The following is a 22,030-nucleotide window of genomic DNA, read 5'->3' as shown; positions in this document are numbered from 1 at the left end:
TAGTAGTATACATTTATTCACTGTATGATATGGCCTTGCTTTTACATATTCTGATTTTATCTGCATTAAGAAAGTATTTAGTACGTCATCAATCCTGTTGTTCCCAAACAGTCTAAAGAAGCAAAGAAAGGGTTCTTGTGCCTTGGAGTTAATGTTTAAAATCAAGTGGCACTATGAGAATTCTCATTTATTCAGTATAATGTAATGTTACTAATGTAAGTATAATGCTATCACTTCTCTATATCTGCTGAAAAAATCTAATATTGACATCGCTGCTTCATCAAGGTGACATTTATTTCCTTTGATCAGAGTGTAACAACATTCTGCAATGCTACTGAAAGATTGGTAAGTTTGCTGAGAAGAAAAAAATTGTTTCTTCTAGTGTACAGGACTCAACATGTCACGTTAAGCAGAAGAAGGGTGGGGGAACCTCCACCGGAGAATGGCTCCATCTTCACTGGTACTAACCAAGATGCGGCTGTTGGAGCAGACCTTGATGCTGTTGATACTGCCACCATGTGCTATCCCAATGTGAGTTACAGCGCCTTCCATATAGTCCCACACCTTCACCAGTTTGTCATCTCCACCTGGCGTGGAAAGGCAAAAAAATATCCCAATAAATGGATGGAAATCTGAGCAGATCATACAGTCCAATGTCGGTAAAGGAGATGAAAACACTCATCTGGAGAGATGAGCACCCACTCATCAATATTTGAGAGTAAGCAAAGCCCAGTGAAAAATAATACAAGAATGCAAAGATCAAGAAAAATCAAAATGTTTAATAATACAGTTCTTTAACTAAAAGGCACTATCTGAAACAATAATGAGCACAATCAGAATGAGTCACTGCTAAGTACAACAACAACTATCTACAGTGCACAATGAGTGCACATGTACACAAGAGATTTTGTAGATCATTAATGTATTTGGGGTTGAATTTTTGATAGGAAAATCACTAAAAGGAGCAGAGCAACAATACAACAAGCAGCATATGTGTAATGAACCATACCTGTCACAAAGTGTTTGCCATCCTGTGTGATGTGCATGCCATTGATGGCCCCAGACTGCGAGCCCTCCACATCTCTGATGGTTGAACCGTCGTACACATCCCAGTAGGTAACCTGAGAAAACACAGAGAAATAACCAAGTGCAGTGGCAGGTGTTGCACATTACACACATTTGATAATTACTGACATTGTTTATGTCATAGAGGGAGAAACATGTGGTAAGTATACACTGATCTTGTCTTTGGCACAGAAACTTACCTTGATTATAAACCATGACAACAAAGAGAAAAAAAATGATTAAGCATGCATCTTAAATAATACGCAAGCTTTTGATCTCCTTGATGCAGTTTGAAGTGCAGTAATAATTGCCGTTGATGATTGATAAGTTGTCGGACAGACTTTTTCTCTTCTATTAGCTTTCTTTTCAGGTGATGTAAGTGACAGTCACATCTACACTGTTTGTGCTATTGTTCTATTACATCATCTCATTTATACTGCATCACATGTTACTTTGAGGTCACATATTGCAAATGATAAGCTCTATATTTGTTACGCTATATGGAAATAAGCAGGTCTATGGTCAGATTCTATCAACCTGTCACACACCACTATTGAAACCATGTTTGGAAATCTAAACGAGATTTAATCATCCCCAGGGCTTTACAGCTGTCAAAGTATCGACTCTCACAAAAGGTTATTGTTAGCTGAAGTTATTTATAGCGCAGGTGACAGAAACATCACAGTGCCACACACTAAGAGAGGTTCTTTCTTGTTATTTATATGATAAAGCTGATTACATCTTAAAAGTAAGGGCCAGATAGATTCAATCATTAAAACCTGCTTTCTGAGTCATCCTGTATGAGTAAGTCTCTGGTTGGAGATTTAATTGCTCACTAAACACTGAAAAGGTCCAGAAGCCATTTAAAAATGTAGTCAAACACAGGCAAAACAGAATGCACTTCAAAGTTGATCAAGTTTTGAAAGTATTACACTTTTCACTGAAAAATCTCTCTCTATATAGTCTGGCTGTAATGATCAACTATGCTATCTGCTTATAAACAATGTACAGAAGTGTACTATTTGACTAACCTAAATAAAATTATAAGCAGCGTTACATGACTAGCATTTTTATAAGGAAGAGTTCAAACTACAGAGCTGCTCAGAATATGCCCAATATTAATGAGAATAGCCTCTGAGACAGGATTTCATTTCTCTGCACAAGACCTATAATGCATTATAAGGGGAGGGAAAATGTAATCTCACACAGACATATCAAATACCGTAGGTTATAATGGAATGAAAGAGGAACAAAAAGCTCAGTAAAAAAGGAAAAACAATCTTATTGATAGTTTCAGAGCTGCAGAGTGATTCTCAAAGCAATAAGCTGCCCCTCCTACAAGCCACAGGAACATTTCTGCAGGGGCCATTTGAATCCACAACATTGCCCTGTATCAGATTCACTTATTCAGATGGACTGGCTTACCAATATTATTAATATTTCCACAAAATAACAAAACAAAACATCATTTAGGAAAACACAGCCACCAGCAGAGGGGACAATGATTGACTATGAACATTGAATAGAAAGTTGTGTTTATCAACATGAAACTACTCATTAGTCTATGACAAATCAAAATACTGTTTCCCACTGTGACAAAAACTTATTGTAACACTCAATATCCTTCTCCTTCTTCCTCCCAGTGTTGTCTTCTCTTCTTTATTGCCACAGTCACGACCTCTGCCTCCCTATTCATCTCATTTCAGCAGCTTATTAGAGACTACCACCTGTGTGAGTTGTCTTGGCCCATCTGTGTTCCCTCCACCTGAGCCTGGGAAACTGGCCCGCAGCCACTACTTGGGCCACCAGGAAATTAATTACATGCAGCAAGTGAGGGTGACGTCAGGGCTACACTAGTAATGCTTAGAGAAAGGAAATACCTCTGTTCTCAACCGGAGTACAGTCACCTGAGCTACAAGACAAGCATTACATCATTGAGGCCTCATGCTAATTGGACCTCGTATTTAATTTGTTAATGACATGTTATTCATTGTATGTGTCTATGTGAGCTTCAGCGTGTCTTTATTAGGCTATTTCTTTCTGTTTCCCTTCAGAGAAATGATCCATCCTTATTTTTAGCTCTGTCAGCACTGTTTATAGTAACAACACAGACAGAGAACACCTATGCTGCAAGTGTGCTATTTTTCACTTAAACTATATTAGCTAACAAGGCTACATTTCCCTTGAGGCAAATTAAATACCACAACTTTAACTGGGAACTATATAATGAACCTGCTTTCAACAATAAAAAAAAAAGAGGTTGACTCCAGTGCCATTTTTTTCTCCACTTATCGTGCCATCAAAAAACATGTCATTCTTCATCACAAAAGGTGTCATTTTATCATTGTATCTCACTATTCCTCCAGTTCTGTTGCTTTACTTGCTGTGAATCTACTCATTAAGGCATGCTGGGATGTGGTGAAGGGTTGGAGCAGGAGGGGGGAGAGAGAGAGCACAGAGCGCTGGTATTTGTTCTCCCAGACAGAGTGCCTGTGTCCTGGGATGAGCAGATGGTGGATCTGGCTGGCACTTGGGTGGCATAGGCACATCCGCAGGAAGGCACGAACACCACAGCACTCCCCTCTATCTCTCTTCTCTCTCTCCCCTCCCGTGAATCCCTCCCTCTGACCCTCTCTCCTCTCACTCAACACATCCACAGAGCTGTGTTAATCAGCACAACTTGTCCTCACCTCTCAGTGTGCAGGGGAGCCAACAATATGGGTCTGGTGTGTGGTCGGGATCAAGGGGTGTGGATGAAGTGCACAATCAAGGACACAAGTGTTTCATTTTGCCTCTGTGAACTTCTGACCTCATGTAAATAAGTGTTGCTGAGTTAATAAAAATTACTTGCAAAATAACAGACTTAAAGGGCTGAGTGTGTTCGCCACAGTGGCGAGTAGCCAAAACAATGGCTTAATTAGGCTGAGCTGAGAAACAAATCACAAGCTTTTCAAACTAATCTATGGACATGCAAGTGTGTGTGATGAAAGACTTCACTGTGTTCCTCTATGCTGATCTTACCAGAGCAGCAGGCTTTTCTCTCATGCTCAATGAGTGGAGATTATTGTAACAATAACAGCATAATGAGACATATGATTGAGTGAGTGCCAGCGCCTTTGCATCCCGAGAGATTTTTAATCATTACAGTTTTTCTTTTAGTGCATAAAACCAGCCAAAAACATATCTAAATGTAAAAATATATGGGCAGATTTTTGAGACCACAGTGATATACACCAGTGGGGAAATCATTTAGGTACTTTGGCAAAACTGCCACCTGGAACTGCCTGAAAAAACATTCCACTGCGATGAGCACTGAGTGAAAGTACAATCAGTCCCAAAACATACCTTTCTGTTAGAGCCACTGGTAATAATCTGGTATTCCTCTGGGTGGTAGCACACCGTCCGGAACAGTGTGCTATCGATCACCATTTGAAGACTTACAAATCGCCTTCAGGAGGAGATGCAAAAGAGACACAAGAGACAAAAACAAAGAGAGGAGAGAGGGTCAGTTTTACCAATGTTGCAGTAATGGAAGAGCTCACACAGCATGAACTGCCCAGTGCAGTTTACAATAATAAGAGATGTTTCATTTTACAAAATAAAGCCTCACACTCTAATTAGCATACTTACAGGTCAAAACATGGACTTTGCAATATAGTTTATTGTGCACCCACACACATAAAAGCACAAGCACCCACACATTTTTCTCTGTGGACACCGTGGCTGAATAGGGTGCAAATCCATCTTCATTTAGGCTCTTGTCAGTCTAATATTCTTTTCAACATCAGCTTGTTAGTTATACAAAAAAAGGTATGCTACTCTTGGTGAATACAGTCGGGGAGATTAATCCACAGACTTGTTCAATGACAAGGAGAGGCTGAAAAATATGACCACCGTCAGAGTTTTTAAAGGTTTCACTCTCCTCAAAGAGGAAGCCCATGGATTAAAGGATTTTAATCTTTTCTTCATAATGAACACACTTGATTTATTTTCATGCCTATTGTACCATCCAGACACCAATGAACAGGTTCAGCATTTTTCTCTCATAACAACTCAGACCTAAAAGCAGACTTTTTTCCACCGTCGTAGGTTTTCTGTTAGCCATGTATATCATTCACAATTATGCACAGTATTTTAATGGCTGATGTGATTTATTGATCATTGAGCATAACTTCCCACTTGTTTTTTTTTTTTAAATCATCTGCTCTCTGGGAAATAGACCTAAAATCAACGTTATGAGTCATGCACTTTAAGGTTGAGGGGTGAACACCAAATTAATCTAGTTTGTGTAGATGTTTTGCATTGGTATAGGGCAATTAATTTCATCACTACAAATACATTTGAGATTCCCAAAATAGTATTTTATGAACTGACTACGAGAATAAAGGCCATACTGTGTGTGTAAAGTGTGAGTGTCTCTTCTTGACTTGTGCTCACGTGTTTGGGTATGCTGGTGAGCAACTCACACTATGTCCCAGATGACGCATGTACCATCAGAGCTAGCAGTGACACACTCTTTGTCGTTACTCTTGATTTTGATGCAGGTGACAGCAGCTTTGTGCTCTTTCATGGTCTCCAGCAGTCGGTGGCCACGTGGCTGCAGCTCCCAAACACGCACCTACAGTACAATGCATGAACCCAAAATCCTTTTCATATCAGATATGAAATTTAATTAAAACACAATTATGTTCCTCTGTAACTACTAATTCAGTTGTATAACTATAGATAGAAAGATCAATACATAATGAAAACATGACTACTTACCGTAAGGCTTTTTTTTTTAACTTTCCAAGTCTGTCAAACAAATCACACTGTGTACCAGAGTGCTCAAACGTGTGTATTTTCAGGGTGATACAGTGTGTACAGTAAAGTATTTTGACCAAAAGTTTAATCATAAAAATAATTATTTGGGAAACTATTGTATTCATTATTTAATGAGTTGTTCAAATGTCAGGACCTCACTTGAGATATACACATGTTCATCATATCAACCTCTAAAATGTGCTGTGTTAGCTGATGTAAATACACTATAATCTTTCCATTTTTAAATATAGCCTCTTGAGATACATTTTTTAATGCAGCTAATTGGTGTTAATTTACTATATGTGGTGTCAAGAACACCCCCCCCCCCCCCCCATGTTCTCCTACTCTGGACTGCATGTCACCACCCCAATATGTTTTTACTCTCCAATAGTTTCCACCCAGTTTTAACAACAAAACTTGGGAGATTGTCCTCAGTCTCCATGAGCGAAGTGTTTAGAGGCTGACTTGTGAGTCTACTACTGACCTGTCCCTCTCCGCCCCCACTGACGATCCTCTTGCAGTCTCTGGTGCCAGCGATGGCTGTCACACCCATTCTATGGGTGTTGTGAATGATGAGCAAGAGCCGGCCACTTTCCGGCGCAAACACACGAATCTTACCGTCATTCCATCCTACAAAAAAAAAAGAGAGAGAAAAAAAATAGTGACATCCTTTCTTGTCTGTTACCAAAAACATTCATTTAATTGTGTGTGCTAAACTGTTTAATTTTAGTGGAAGCAGGTAACTTGTCACCAGTGTTGCAAGTCACTGAACTGCAGAAGCTGAGGAACAAATACAATTGAGGCTTACTTAAGGCTTATTATAAAGAGCTGAAACTGAACATTTCCTGTACTGTTAAGCCCCAATGTTTCATCTAGAGGTCTCTAGAAATCTCGTTTCTCCTATTCATACCACTGATGATACTGTGTCCATCAACCATGAAGTCCAGGGAATTGCAGGTCATGTTGGGTACAGTGATACGCAGTAGCTCTTTGGGCTTGTCTATGTGCCACAACCTGATGTCTTCCTCAGAGCAGGTTGCAAATAATTCTGATGTTCCACTAGGAGACAAAAAAAGAAAAGAGGGATATGTGGAATTATAGTTAACTAAAAAGGATATTTGTTGTAAACAAGACCTAGTTGAGTTGAAAGCGTAACCAAGAATTCATATATATTATGAAATGAAGTTTGATTTAAGGTATTACTTAGGTCTATGTACTACTTAGTACACATACACCTGATCCATTTGTTCTTTCAATTTATAATGGAACAACATGGATAAGGAATGTGTATGTCACCCTCTAGTGAGCACAATGGGGTACTGAAGTCATATATTGCAAAATATATGGGGTTTGTCCATTTCATTTAAGGAATGCAATCAGCAAAACACACAGCCCATACAATACCATTGTTTTGTACTATAGATTACACTGAGGATATACATTTCCATGTATCTGTAATAGTTATTTATCATGGTATCATGCAGCCTACAGGGGAGACAAAGCATGTCGAGTACATGAGGAAATGTGTGATTTTGAAGAAGACTGTTGTAGAAAGAGCCAGGGTACACAACTGGAATTACCCTGACTTTCATCTGTTTTTATGGAGATAACGAACAGGGTTTTCCCTGTCTTTCTAAATCTAAGGCAGGTAAACACTCGAAGTAAAAGTTAGCAACAGTTTTTTGGGTGCTGCTGCCCCCTGCCTGTAATGACCAAATCAGTCTCATGATAAGCTTTTAAACCACTGAATCACATAACACATGTCCATACAATCTCTTCTTGTGGATGTTGGAAATTATATGGAAATTGTGAAACATAATGATGTCAACTGAATGTTAGTATTCAACATTTTGATATAAACATGACCTGTTTTAAACAGTGCACCATACATATTTCTGTTATGTCCAGCTCCAAAGCAAAATGCTCTTTCATAGCGAGATGGAGTTTCATGTCATATGAATTTCAATCAATTTAGAATCTTTATTTCTTGCCCAATTTAAAAGCTGACACAAGCCATTTGCTGTTTAACTCGCTCTTGTGTGTCTCCACACAAACTATAAAAAAATTAATAGATGGTAAATGTTTTGTCATCAGTGAATGGTGATTTTTTCTCCCTAAATTGTCTGCCTGCTACTCACAAACAAAAGGCTACATCTTTGACAGCGCTGTTGTGGCTGGTGGATATGAGTTCAGCTTTGAAGTCCTCGTAACCGAAGCAGTACATCTGAGCTGCCTCTGTCCCAACAAAGAACTGCTGGCCTTCTCCTCTTATAGCAATGGAGGTCACCCCTTTTTCCAGCTGGACTTCTCTAATGTGAGGGAGATGTAAATATGAGTAAATAATGAGCACTGTAAAATAAATACAGTAAAAGTGTTTTATTTACATACCATACTTGATACCAATTTTTTTTTATGGGATTGAAACAAATTATACAGTTGTAGGACTCACTTAAGAGTTTTGAAGTTAGTCCCGGAACACAGAGTGAAGGTGCCAGATCCAGACCCCACAAGTAGGTCACCTGACTTCAGTATCCTTAGGACACTGACACCCTGAACAGAAAATGAGTTTGAGACTACTGAGTTTTAATATATTAAATATAAATATATTTTTAATATATATAATTATATTGCATTATGTACACAAGAATATATCACTCTCCATATTCCTAGTTCTTTGACACTAGCTGAAAAGCTAGAACCTTCCACAGTTTACTGAAAAAGCTACGGTTCTGCAAGTAGTTCAGGAACATACTCACAAGGGAAGAGTGATTTCAGGAATGATGAGGAGGTACATAATGATACATAGCAAAGAAATTACAATCATAGATGAAATGCTTATATCATGAAATACATTATAAATGCATTCAGTTCAATCCACTCAATGTACACAGGAGGAGACTTGACCATTGGGCAAAATGTAAGTGAACAACAGCTGAGGTTACCTTTACAGAACCTAGTCATGGATGTAATGAATCCTGGTGTGCTGACCTACCAGGCTGTACTTTGCTTTAACTGGACCACAATCACTCAGAAGCCCCGTCTTCAGGTTGATTTTCATTATGTCTCCACTGGTGGTGCCGCAGAAAATGAACTTATCATCTTCTGAGATCTGTGCAATAATATAAACAAGTCACAATGAGCAACACTACCTAATATCTCATAGCTGGTGTGAGATATGTTACTGCACAATTCAAAATGAAAGAACTACTGTGTAATATCACTTGTGTGCTTGTGTGTCTACAAGCACACTGTGGCTAGTCATGTTAATAGATTCTTAGCTGCATATATTTAGCGTCGTCATATCCCTACCTATTTCTACTTGCTGTCTTTTTTTCAAAATCTATAACCACTCTCTTTTGGCAACAGTCATTTTCCAAAACTCAAGTGGACCTAAAAATAACAAATTAGTTGAATAAGCTGTGTAAATGAACTGATATGAATGAAAGACGGCCATGGTTTCATACCTCTATACATTTCGCAATCCTCTTCAGCTTGCCTGTGTTACACTCTGTGGGCCTAATCTTCCTGTTAGGGAGGTCCAGTTCCCAGACTCGCAATGTTCCACTGACAAAAACAGACAAATTATATTAAAATATGATTTGAGCATTAACTAGAGAGAACATGATGGACATAAAAAGAGATTAGAAGGTAGGTAGGTGAAATCCAATATTTTTATGCTCAAACAAAAGCAAAAACTTAGATGTCTTGAAGTTTCCTAAGTGGGTAAATGGAGATTTCATTAATTGAAGCACCCTCTGTGCATTGTAAAATTTGTGTTCATGGGGTTCACAAGCTTGGCATTCACTCACCTCCCAGCAGATACAAAGATGTTGTCATTGGTGTTTGAGTACTGCACAGTGAGGCAGTGACCTGCACTGTGAGCTGAAGCTGGGCTCCCACAGATGGCCTGCTTGGTCTCGATGTTCCATACCACTATGCTGAAAACACACAGAAAACATTACACTCTCAACAAGTAAAGAATCTGTATTGCACCACAGAGCTAAAACATTTCTTTCTGAAGTCAAGAGGAGTTTGTGGTGAGAAAGTGATTTAACTTATGTGTGACAAATAAGTTACTAAATTGCTGACTACAACATAACAGAGATATGAATAATATTGATTCAGTTGCACAGACTGAGTCACCAAGAAAGTTTTGTTTTTTCTGATCTTTCTGTTAAACTGGGTGAATTTTATGATACAGCACCACCATGCTTCAATGGTGATGGCAAGAACAGCATGCATGCATGTCAGTAACGTTATTAAAGTGAATTAGTGATGAATAGCCCTTTTGCATGAATCATAGATCCATAATGGACTAATTTTATGCATAATCCATGATAATAAGAATGCCGAAAAATAGAAATGCACAGAAAAACTTGCATATTGTCAGTATTTTAGAACCCCCCCGCCAAAATTTCACAAATCATGTTTTCAGGGGAGCCCATGCTTTATTAAGGAGCCAAGCTCCACCTGGCTCCCCTGTAGTTCGCACCCTGCACGTGTCCCTTATTCTCATTCCTGTGTGACACAATATCTGATTATGTGGGAGAGAGCACATACTTTAAATAGTACCACTCAAACTTGATGTTTACCTGCCATCATCCTGACCCCCAAGCGACACCAAATACTTATCATTGGGAGAGAATGCCAGGGCCTCCACCTTAGACTTGTGGAGCAGCAACTGGGCATACATTGTTCGCTTTGCATAGTCCCAGATAATTACCTCAGCCTAGAAAAAGAGTTATACATTTATCAATAAATGTTAATATTGTTTTATCATTCCTTAAATGGAAATTTCAATGCCACATACTGCACACAAACTAATTCCTTATGTACTACATAAAATTAAAAGGAGAAGAAAAAACAAGAATTGATGATGGTGAGAATTTAGTTGAGTTAACCTGATCACAAACTTTACAAAATGTATGTATTGTAACTATATCTACCTTAAAGCCCATAAAGTTGACCTGTCCAGAGGCAATATATGATCCACTTTTGGACACTGAGATACAGGATACATTGTTTGTGTGTCCATGCAGGAACTCCTGCTTGCCATCTTTAATTCTCTTCAGAATGACTGTGCATCCCAGTGGATAGATGAGGTACTCTCTGTCTGGATGAACCCTCAGGCCAGAAAACACAAACCCTGATGGAAACAATGTGTAGCACAACAAAACATGCAAGTTAATCTAACATATTTCAAAAAAGGAAAACATAGATAGATAGACAGGTTTGTGACGATAATGTATGGTCTCTTGTTTCTTTTCTTTTTTTAAAGTCGATGAGCAGATAACAGAATGTGCAAACTTGTGTTTAGTAATGTATAAACTAACGTTAACTTCACTGACATTTTGCTAAAATATCACAAAAGTTGATATACACCTACGTAATTTAAAAAGAAGATATTGAAGTTTTTTATTTAGGAAATGTAATATTCCTGGCTTAGTTGGAAACGTAGTTTGCAGTAAACTTACCGTTGAACCCAATAACAGCCTCCAGTTCAAGCCGAGGAACACCATGTGTTTCAAGATCCATGGCTGGAAAACTAAATATATTACCTTTTTTTCTTTTTAAATGTTAAGATATGCCCACTTCAATCAAAACGTGAACATTTAGCTGGAAATACTGACGCTAATGTTACTGTTATGTTCGCAAACAGGCCAGTAAGTTACACCAAACAAACGTTACCTAGCAACAGCTAGGGTTCTAATGGCCACTACCATTGGTCGGTGAAATCCCGCGCTGCCTTCATGTCCTGTCGGAAATTTCCAAGGATGCGCATAAATACCGTTAGATAAATGGGTACATCGTTGGCAATGTTAAAATAGCTAATTAGATGATGAATGTGTGGCAACAAATCTATGTTGAAAAATAAGTATTTTTACATTCTACATTCCTTTTAACTGTACTATTGACAGGTTGGTTTGCTATTTCTTCTGTGACCTGACCTGACATTACATTAGAAACCTAAAAACTACAAACATGCAAAATTGTTTGATGCAATATTATGAAGGTCATACACAATAAAGAAAATTCAGTTTTAGATATGCAGACAGTTTAATGGTGGCTGTATTTTGTATAAAATAGCTTTTCAGAGATTTTCCTACTTCAATGTTAAATTCACACCTTTTTCAGCACAACAGAAAATACATTTGAGCACATTACTTGAATATTTAAGAATACAGGTGGCCATTATGCTTGCTGTTATTATGCAGTGATCATTAGCACAATGCAATCTATCTGTTCAATGACAGATGTATGTGGATATTCTCACAAGACAATCTGCAATTTACATAATTACACATTATATGTGCTATACCAATCAATATAAAACCCAATTCAAATGAAAGGTCTGAAAAGGACCCCAGGAGGTTTTCTTATTCATCTGAACCATGGCAAAAATACAATTTTATTTTACACAACTCATACTGGAGGAAAACTGCTGTTGCACTACATGGCTCAAACCACAGTTCACAATTTAACCTTTTAAGTTCTTGCACTTCTGGCCACACTGTATTCAGTAATCTCACAGCAGGTGTTTCATGTGAGGTAATATAGCTGCACACAGAATGTCTATTCTGATTAAAATAGTGATAACTGGTGTAAGAAATATAATAATAATTTGATATAGAAATACAAAAATTGTCTACTTTTGGCATGTCATGGTTTATTATGGGAAATTTGCTAACACAATTAAACAAACCAACAAAAAAAAAAGATTTAATGAGCTACTTACCCTGCACCCATTTCGTGCTGGTTACTGTGTTTGCCTTCTATGGTGCTATTAGTGTGAGGTAGCTAATAACATCAGATTAAATGAATCACTGATGGAAAAACATTTACTCAGACTTTGTCAATATGACAATCCTGCATCACCATTAATTATACAGTTGCTGAGAAGCTGACAATATTTTATGTAGAATCAGTTTGGTTGCATGTCAAATGAGAGTTTCAAGCCTTGTGACAATCAGACTTTACTTTGGTTGTGGCACATATTTTGGTTAATACACAGGGATCAATTCCGTGATATGAAATATTATTTCACTCTATCTAAAGGCAAGTCCAAATCTGTCAGAAAAGATATCTATCTATCTATGCAAAACATAACATTGTAGGTACAACATATATTTCAACTGCCAACATAGATCAATAAACACTCATGCCAGAAAATCATCAATAACAATATTAGGAGTAAAAAAGTTCGTCTGGAGCCCTGTACTAAGAATTTCAAGCTGATATTCAGTGAACCATTAACCGCGCACAGGAAGGTGACTAATCACATAGCTTCAAAATCAGTTCTCAATGCACCACAGTATACTATACAGCTTGACTGTGGCCCCAAAAAAAATTGCTTCGAGATGAAATGTCCTCACATGGATTTCACTTCTATTTTCAGCTGCTGGTATTCTCAGAGGGTCCTTCCAAACTTAATATGTCTTCCGATGTGTCCATGGACATCTGTCTGTGAGCATGTGTCCTCCGGTGTCTGCTGAGAGAATGGCTCCATGAAAACCTGCGACCACAGGTGAGGCACAAATAGGGTCTTTCTCCTGTGTGTGTCCGTTGGTGCTTTGTCAATGACTTGTATCGTGTGAAAGTTGCCCCGCATTCATTGCAAATATATTTCTCTGACTTAATATGAACATTTTGCTCATGTTCTTTCATGTTGCCCAGCTGCGAGAAGCCTTTACCACACACAGGGCAAAGATGTGGTTTCTCTCCCGAGTGGGTCAAGCCGTGAATATTCAAATCCTGACGCGAGTAAAATCCTTTGCTGCAGATAATGCATATGTACGGTCTTTCCCCTGTGTGGCTCCTCATGTGTCTTTTAAGTCCTTCGGAGCGGGAAAAGCAGCTCTCGCACAAGGCGCATCTGAAAGGTTTCTCTCCTGTGTGGGAGCGGAAATGCCGACGGAGCTCTGAGGCCTTGAAGAAAGACATACCACAGTCAATGCAGCAGTGAGGTTTTTCCGGCTGTTCCTCATGTGTCTTTTCATGTGCTTTGCAGTGACCTGACTCAGAGAATCCTTTTCCGCACACCGAACAGGTGAAAGGCTTCTCCCCCGTGTGCATTCGCTCATGTCGGACTAGTTTGTTAAGTTTACTGAACGTCTTCAAGCAGTAGGAACACTGATGAGGCACCTTCGGTTTCTTTGAGTGTGTGTGTTTATGCCTCTCCAACTTTGAAGGCCTGTTGAACACTTTGCCACAGTCAGGACAAGGGTGCTTATTAGTCCTATTGTGGCTATTCTGGTGTCGGATCAGCTTCTCTAGTTGTGTAAAACTCTTATCACAATGTTGACACTCATGAAGACTCTTAGGCTTCCTCGTGTGTACAGGTTTATGCCTCTCCAACTTTGACGGTCTGTCAAATATCTTGCCACAAATGGAGCAAGGGTAACACTTGTCTGATGAGTTGATCTCTGGCTGGTTTAAGTTCTCTGGCTCAGTGGCAGTTGAGGCATCATTTGAATCTGATTCTGATATTACCTTCACAACGACCTCTCCTGTACCTGAGAGACAAAGCACAAAACGATCTCAATAAAAAGCAGAAATTATTACCTCTTATCTGTGACAAATATTGCATTGTTACTAAAATGAACTGAACACACAGAACAAACTCAAGTGAGTTCTGGGATTTAACTATTATTACGTATTTTTGGTTATTTGGTTCGTTGGTAGTTGGGGGGTGACAGAAAATGAGAGAAACAGATGCAACAAAGTATCCCGGCCAGACTCAAACTAGGGACATAGTGGTTTGTGGTCGGGGTCTTAACCCCTTAGCCATAGGGGTGCTCCAAGGGAATTCTTGATGGTTCATGAGAAGAGAAGAATTTGACTGTGAGTACAGGTTGCCTAACAAACGCTGGCTGCTGTAATCCATTTTTAGGGTTGCTATGTCCAGTTCACTTAAACGAATAAGCTTTTTTTTTTTTCAATCTTGCGCTTAATATCAATAGCCTTATCCATACAAAATACAGAAATAGCTCAATAAAGCTGGATCAGATAAATATTGTGTCACTAAAATATTGACCAATATCTAAAAATACAAAGAATCATCAGCACTTACTCTCCTCTGAGGACTCTGTTTTAGGCACAGATACAGCATCTGGGCCCATGACTGCAGCCTATACATACAACACACAGACACGCACAGCGGCACAGGTAAAAATGGTATTATTGTTTTAAAACAGTGTTTCAGTGATGATCTTTTAAGACATGTATAATAAATTAAAGTGGTATTGGAAAAGCTCAGTACTAGAACAAAAAGTTGAAATATGCATTGTTGGTTTAAATTCATTTGTAGGATCCATTACAGAAAGTGTGCTTAGTGTGAAATCCATGCAAAATTGTACCTTGAGAGATTCATAACTTGCCGCAGATTGGCACATTTCTGCCACAAGACCCAAAGAACTGACGTTTGGCATTGGCTATACAAGTAAAACTGACTTGACCCTATTGCTGGATTTAATCATTTTGGTATGGTAGTGATTCTCACTGCTCAAAGATATGTCTGGTATTCAGAATATGTGACTGTACCATACGTTTGTTTTGTTTTCTTACTGTTAAATAATATTGGGGAATGCTCTGCCTTGGGTGATAAGGGATTAACATCATGAAGCAGAACAATGCAGCTGTTCTCTCATACAGCTCTATCTTGAAGTTAAATGGTTACGACCTGCCTCTATAGGTAGCTTTCCATTCTAATAATATTTTCTTATTACATGCAGTATCTCATGAGTTGAAGGCTGTTAATGAAAATGATAATGAATAAGATATAACTTGGAGATTTAACCAGATGTAAAGAAATGCGGTGACACTTATCTGGCCACTGGGTGGCCTTCTTCAACAATTAACCCTACATATCTCACAGGGTGGGGCTCACATAGGCCTATTGTGGGATGTTCTGAACTATAGCAGCACCTCCAGTTGAGATATCCACAACGACAATGACCCACCTACCAGCTGTGTACTTCTGAGTGTCGTGGGATCCAGCTGCACATCAGCAGCAACGCCTACTATTTAGGACGAAGATGATAGGGTAATAATGGCCCAAACAAAGCTAAATGCTCAAAAATACACTTCGCTAGACGATTCTTGAGCAAATTTACTGACTGTATCTCTAATAAGAAAGCGCAACGGTACTGATTTAAATAGGACCATGCATTGTTTATATTTGGGCAAGTTATAACATTCACACATGGGCATGGAAAGCACACTATTTTTGAGTTCAATTAAGCGTAACTTAATCGTGTACAGTCGCAAAGGAAACCTGGCTAATATATGATTAACGTTAGCTACTGTATTAATTACGACGCTCTATAACTTTAATGTAAGTAGCTGTTAGTTGCTTCAGTGAGACACACGCAACACAAAAAGGCTAACTAGGTGGCTAACTTAGCTAACGCTAAGGCTGTCGCAGTATAAGATTCGGTTGAGCATGTAAACTAAGATTCCGTCCCACCTCTTTAATAATCCTTTACACCGAAGGTTGTCCCATCTTTTGTCCGCGTCGCTTTTAACTTCAACTGCATTACATGTAAGGACAGCTATCTGCAGCTTGTTTATCAAGATACGGGTTTCTCGAGTTGGTGCCCGTTCCCTTACATGATGCATTCAAATGCTCCACGTAACTTCGGCCGTTGAAATCTAGACAGAAACTTGTTCTTGGTTAATTTAGACATATTACATTTATATTATATTAGATATTACATTTTACTGTTTTCGTGGTACTTATCTGCTCTACGTCATGGTATACAAAAATGGGAGGGACGTATGTTTTCTGTACATTTTCATTTTTATTTAAAATAAAACTGTATCAACCGAGTTCAACAATGGCCTTGTAGACACTTCCAAATCATACACAGATTTAGTCCAGGCCTGTTGGCTGAGACAGACTGTTTTCTGCACTAAACGCTTTATCGTCTGATATAACAAAAACATGTTTTTCCAGTTCAGATATGCTTCTAGGACACACTCCAATAGTTCCAACAGCACTAGAAAGCAGCAGTGGTTTCATAAACATTGGAACCCAAAAGGTATTTACTTATTTAATGAATCATTTATTTATTTATTTATGGAAGACCCATCACCCGACGAGCCCATGCTGCTAGTGAAAAAGACAAAATCTTATTTGAGTCATATTGTGAGGACCTATGTGCAGTAATCCTTACTATGGGTATAGATACAGTAGTCATTTAAACTACAAACCAGAAAGCATTCACGTACATGGGGTTAAACAGCTTGCTTACTTATGTTAATATTTTTTAGATTTTGAAGTCAGAGAGAGTTAAGAAATTGTTTTTTGATAGTTAAATGTTTTCAGTCTGAAAGTCATTTGCTTTTGGAAAAAAGAATGTCCCACTAAGTCACATATCTGAATAATTTATTGAACAAACTGTTCACCGCATGAAAAAGTGCATGAAGTTTAATTGTTCATCAATTGCAGACAAAATGCAAAATAAAAATAATACAACAGTATAATTCATAGAACGTGAATTATTTAAAAACTTCACCATACCATTATAAAAGACAAGATGTTATTATCTGCTGCTGCTAATTATCTACTTAAACCAGTGTAAGAGCTTCCCATTGCTCCTCTCTCTCTTCTTTATACATCCACATTGGAGGATTGGCACCCAACTTGAACAGGTGAGGGTAAATGGGACACTTGATTATTGGTAATGAGCAAGCTTTGCTATTTAGTGCAAGAAGATAAGGTCTCAATTATTTTTGTAGATGGCCCAAAAGGCCCTGGTAAATATGAGAGACAGAAGTAGACATATACACCCTTAAAAAGTACTACTGTCTTTTGCTGTCATTCATCATGTCTACACAGCACAAGCTACAGTATAATCAGTAGACTTGCCCAGCAGGGTTGGCTGGGGGGTGGAAAGTGGTATTGTTTATGTGGGCTTGTAAAGTCCAGTAAGTCATTTGATATTAGGCCATATAAATACACTTGTTATGTAGACAAACATCTTGCTCCATAATGTGTGTATAAATGTAAATTCACTCAATAAATATTTAAGTTAAATACAAATCAAGTCCAAGCAAAGAGCACCAAGAAGAAACATTGCCCTAAGGCCACAAAGTTACAGAGCTGCTCTCTGTTTTACTCCCCTGTTAATTTACTGAGAGTTAAAACAGTGAGTAAAGGAAATAGAGTTCTGGATGCCCCACACTTCCAGGGACTGGATCTTGAAGTGTCTCTTGCAGAGTGGGTTGCTCTTGAATGTGTCACAAGGCTCTGTGTATCCTCCCTCTAGGTCTTCCTGTAGGCAGACAGCATGCCCCCCATCACCACCTGAGAGAAGACACACAGTATACATCAGAATTTCATAGATTCTGTCAGCAATTCATATGCCAACATCAGTGCCTTGAAACAGCTATTTCTTCTTTTAAAACCCTAGTCTTTATTCACGTGACATACCAATAATGAGCTGATTGAAACTGCCTGCTATGAACATGGATGCTTCTTGTTCCTTGGCTGTCTTTGGGTCTTTGGCATTCGTGGGTTTCCCTGATGGGGCAGTGAAGGGGATTGTCAGGTAGCTGGGGTCCTGAGGGGTGCCAGCAGGACATGTCAGGGTTGTGATGGCCTTCACAGTGGTGGAAATGATGGGGGAGCTCCCACTATTAGACACCTGGGAGAAGACGCCGCTGCTGACTTGGACCTGTTGAGGGGAAGCTTTTCTAGTCATGATGTTGACCATAGCCTGCTGGTAGCGCTCCATGCTCGGACGAAGCTGAAAGAGTAATTATGTTTATTGCTTAATACATTTAAGTACTGGTTAAGAGACATTCCTGTGAATGATTATGAAGTTGACCTAAAATCTACTGGCTTAGAGTTGAATATTTGCAAAAGAAGGGAGGAAATGGCCTCACCGTGAAAACGAAACATTCCCCAGTTCCAAAATATGCAAGTTCATCGGAGTCATGCTTTCTTCTTTCGATCACATCTGTTGATAAGAAGGCACCAAAAACCTGAGAAAGAAATACTAATATTTTAGCACCATACAACATTTATTCCATAAACAAATTATCATGATTATTATCATTAAAACACCTTAGGTTTAAAGACTAGGCCCAACCAAATGGAAACGCACATGACTGATAAATAGAGAAATTATCAGATATATGTCAATATTCAATATGTTTTCTCATATCACCTCTTCATCCACAGTTTTGATAATCAAGACTGCTGGCTCGTGTCCCTCCACCTGGGAATAACATCTATAGAGAGAAAAGACAAAAAAAGTGTGTAATACACCTTTAACCTTAATCCCACTGACTAGTGTACCTGCAGAGGTATACTTTTTGTCATTTCTGAGAGGTGCTTTATTCCGCCATTCCAATTATTTATGGCTCTGTCAATCAATGTGGTCCTAATGACTACATATCATGATTTTCTGTGCTATAAAAAAATACCAGTGTATTGGGGTGCTGGTGGACCCTAGTCAAAGGCACCCAGTTCTGCCTATGCAGTTTTAACAGATGGAACTGATTTTTGCGGTGGTTAAAATATTACACACTAGGAGCACCCTGTCAGTCATTTTGAAGGCTTTTGTGGGAACATTGTACTTGGGATAAAAGCTGTTTATTTATATTAAAGGAAAACATCTTTTTATTAACTTTTTATTTTCATTTTTGAGACATTTTTCAGGATAAGAAACATTTGCCTCTGAACTGATAGTCACTTGACTGTCACTCAAAGCAAACATGTTTACAGTGAAAACACACTCTGTCTTTCTGTTACGTAACCAAAGTTTTTCCTTGCCAAGACATGTTGTTCAGTTATTGATCCATAATGACCCGGCCTCATTTGATAATGTATGTATGTACAGGCAAAATAAAAGATATGAATATGAATAGGATTTTGTATATGAAAGAAACATCAATAGCCATAATTGTTGTGAATTGTTGTAAATGTTTGTGAAGCAATGTCTTATTAACTCTCAGTATCACAGGTGGTTCCTCACTTGGTTACATGTGGTTACAAAGGTTACTTACGAAGCAAGACTTCTTCCATGTTCAGCTGTACTAAACAACCTAATAGGACTGAAAAGGGCAAAGCGCTCAGGTATCCAGGCCCAGATGACTCTCATCTCTGTCCCTGTCACAACACTGGAGCTGAAGTTGTTAAAGTCCACTGAATCGACTGACTGCCTTTAGTAACATAAAAAAAAAAAAAACTTTGGTGAGAATATGACATTGAAGTAAGGTAACTGCTGTACCCCATGAAAAACCCAACATGATGACTTTAAAGCTTATTAGAAAATGATCCAAAACAGATTTTTTTTCTTGCATTTGGGAATTTTCTCTTACAAATATACCCCTCACTGGATATTATCTTTTTCTATATCTAAATAAACTTTTCTGTTGTTTAAATTTCCATTTTCACCCACCTCTTCTGGTGGATGCTGACACCTTTTTGCATGAGGGAGTCTTTATTGGCATTGAAGAGGAGGTTGAGCTCTCTCCTTGTGGCAATTGGAACCATGCAGGCCCTTTCCAGAAGATTCTCAGCTGTGCAGTGGCGAGCGACATTCTGCACAAACCTTTTCATATCCGTTCTGAAGTCCTCCACGTCTGCAACTCGAGACGACACAGATACTTTGTAGAGGCTGAGCAAAGCCAATGCCACCCTACAAAGAATCATTTTAAAATATTTTTATCCTTTATGTGAATTTTTCAGAAATGATAGTAATCTCATGAGAAACCACATTCTGGTTTAATGTTTTTTGTTTTGTTTTGGGGTGTTTTTTTACATGTGATAACAAAGCTGCAACAAACCTGTAGAGAACCTTGTAGCCTTCCAACAGGTAAACATCCAACACTCTAATGGCATATGTGAATGGAAGTTCAGCAAAGATCCACATGATCCAGTCAGAGTAAAACTCAAAAAGGTTCTGGTGAGAACTGGCAATCAGCTTTCGGATGCCTCGGCAACACCTGTTGGCAAGATCTCCGAAGGTCATACATGAAGCGCGGTAGGTCAGGAAGGTCTGGTCAATGTACCGCTTGTTGGGGTCATTGTAGCAAATCAGCTGGGACACACTGTAGAAACACTCAGCTTCATCCTGGCTGAAGTGTAAAAGGAGGGAAACCAAGGCAGGAAGGATGGGGCAGAAGTTCATGTCTGGGAAGTATTTGCATAGGCAAAGAAGGATCTTTTTAACAGAGTTCAGGCCAGCTTTGTTGAGGCAGTATCTGGATAAGAGAAAAACATGCAACAATTCAGTCATATTCCAATGAAATGTATACATGGTTATGTCTGATCATGCTGTTACAAATTGGGAAAACAGAGAAGAGCAACACAGGTATAGCCATTGGTGGCAAATCAATGGACACAATTCAATACTTGAAGCATATCTCTGGCTCAAAGTTACATCACTGCAGGTGGACCATTTTAGTGGCTTTACTGTAAAAGTACTTATTGTACATGCATATTGCTTGTTTAATTTGACATTAGGCTTGAGATTTTCCAAAAATCCAAAAAACTCTTTCCTGTAGCTTGGGCCTCCAAAGTACACATTCATGAAATAGATATAAACTGATGTGATCTATGGATTCCCACCATGGTCCCATAAAATTACCTGGGTATTTCTCCAGCCTCCATGAACACTGGGACCGGGTGGGTGCTTATGTTCTTTTCTCCAAAGTGCTTCTTGGCCAGTTCATAGTAAACTTCTCTGTCTGGCATGACAGACCCACTGCAGATTTAACAACAGTCCACATTCATTCATTTGTTGAGTACTATTAACATGCACACACCGTTTCAAATTTGAATGTATGATATTCAGCAAGACAGTGTTAACCTGGAATTGATGCCGTGGATGATGTGGTAGTAAGCTTTGGCCCTCAGTGTATGGGGCATGGCCCAGAATCCCTGTCGGCCCATAGTTTTCAGCTGCTGGTGCCCACTTTTCAGGATCTGCTGGTATCTCTCTGCCGCTTCAGGATCAATCTTCTCCCAGTCCACAAACTGTCCATACTTCATCCCAGAGCTGGAGCATATCTCCCAGTTGTCAGACTCAGAGATGGTTATCATGGACACTGACTTCAGGCTGCCTTTACTGCCTGAATAAGATTAGCATAAATAAAAAAATGTTGCTTTTTTCAAATTTTCAAACATAATCTAATTTTGTAAAAATCTACA

The 22,030-nt window shown here is 38.8% G+C and overlaps 3 protein-coding genes across 3 annotated transcripts in view; all 3 read right to left on the bottom strand.

The window, feature by feature from the left end:
- zgc:174863 (uncharacterized protein LOC100136852 homolog) overlaps positions 1-22,030 on the bottom strand; it is a 304,874-nt gene that overhangs the window by 212,255 nt on the left and 70,589 nt on the right. The window lies entirely within an intron of this gene.
- On the bottom strand, positions 336-19,900 carry cfap52 (cilia and flagella associated protein 52). The gene is made up of 18 exons (XM_062425605.1): positions 19,882-19,900; positions 13,895-13,923; positions 13,626-13,794; positions 11,557-11,623; positions 11,343-11,413; positions 10,815-11,014; positions 10,461-10,597; positions 9,678-9,806; positions 9,333-9,432; positions 8,861-8,977; positions 8,318-8,418; positions 8,007-8,177; positions 6,779-6,927; positions 6,353-6,498; positions 5,532-5,683; positions 4,411-4,513; positions 1,010-1,121; positions 336-587 (listed from the first exon to the last, which is right to left on the bottom strand). Exons 1-18 carry the CDS (start codon positions 19,898-19,900, stop codon positions 406-408), a joined length of 2,154 nt encoding a protein of 717 aa, XP_062281589.1. The 3' UTR covers positions 336-405.
- LOC133985865 (TBC1 domain family member 24-like) lies at positions 19,902-21,922 on the bottom strand (the record flags this gene model as incomplete). The annotated part of the gene is made up of 5 exons (XM_062425593.1): positions 21,681-21,922; positions 21,468-21,584; positions 20,665-21,081; positions 20,277-20,516; positions 19,902-20,037 (listed from the first exon to the last, which is right to left on the bottom strand). Coding segments are annotated over exons 1-5 (1,152 nt in total), but the record flags the coding sequence as incomplete, so codon positions are not given.

This window comes from Scomber scombrus, chromosome 2 (genome assembly GCF_963691925.1).
Source record: "Scomber scombrus chromosome 2, fScoSco1.1, whole genome shotgun sequence".
NCBI classification, from domain to species: domain Eukaryota; kingdom Metazoa; phylum Chordata; class Actinopteri; order Scombriformes; family Scombridae; genus Scomber; species Scomber scombrus.
Note: the sequence above shows the minus strand (reverse complement) of the source record. Positions and strands in the feature narration are given on the sequence as shown.

Excerpts from the sequence above, each read along its gene's own strand:
- cfap52 (XM_062425605.1), bottom strand. Across the intron at positions 9,433-9,677 it reads ATCTTTGTATCTGCTGGGAG|TGGAACATTGCGAGTCTGGG; the intron begins GTGAGTGAATGC and ends TGTTTTTGTCAG. Across the intron at positions 1,122-4,410 it reads CCAGTGGCTCTAACAGAAAG|GTTACCTACTGGGATGTGTA; the intron begins GTATGTTTTGGG and ends GTGTTTTCTCAG.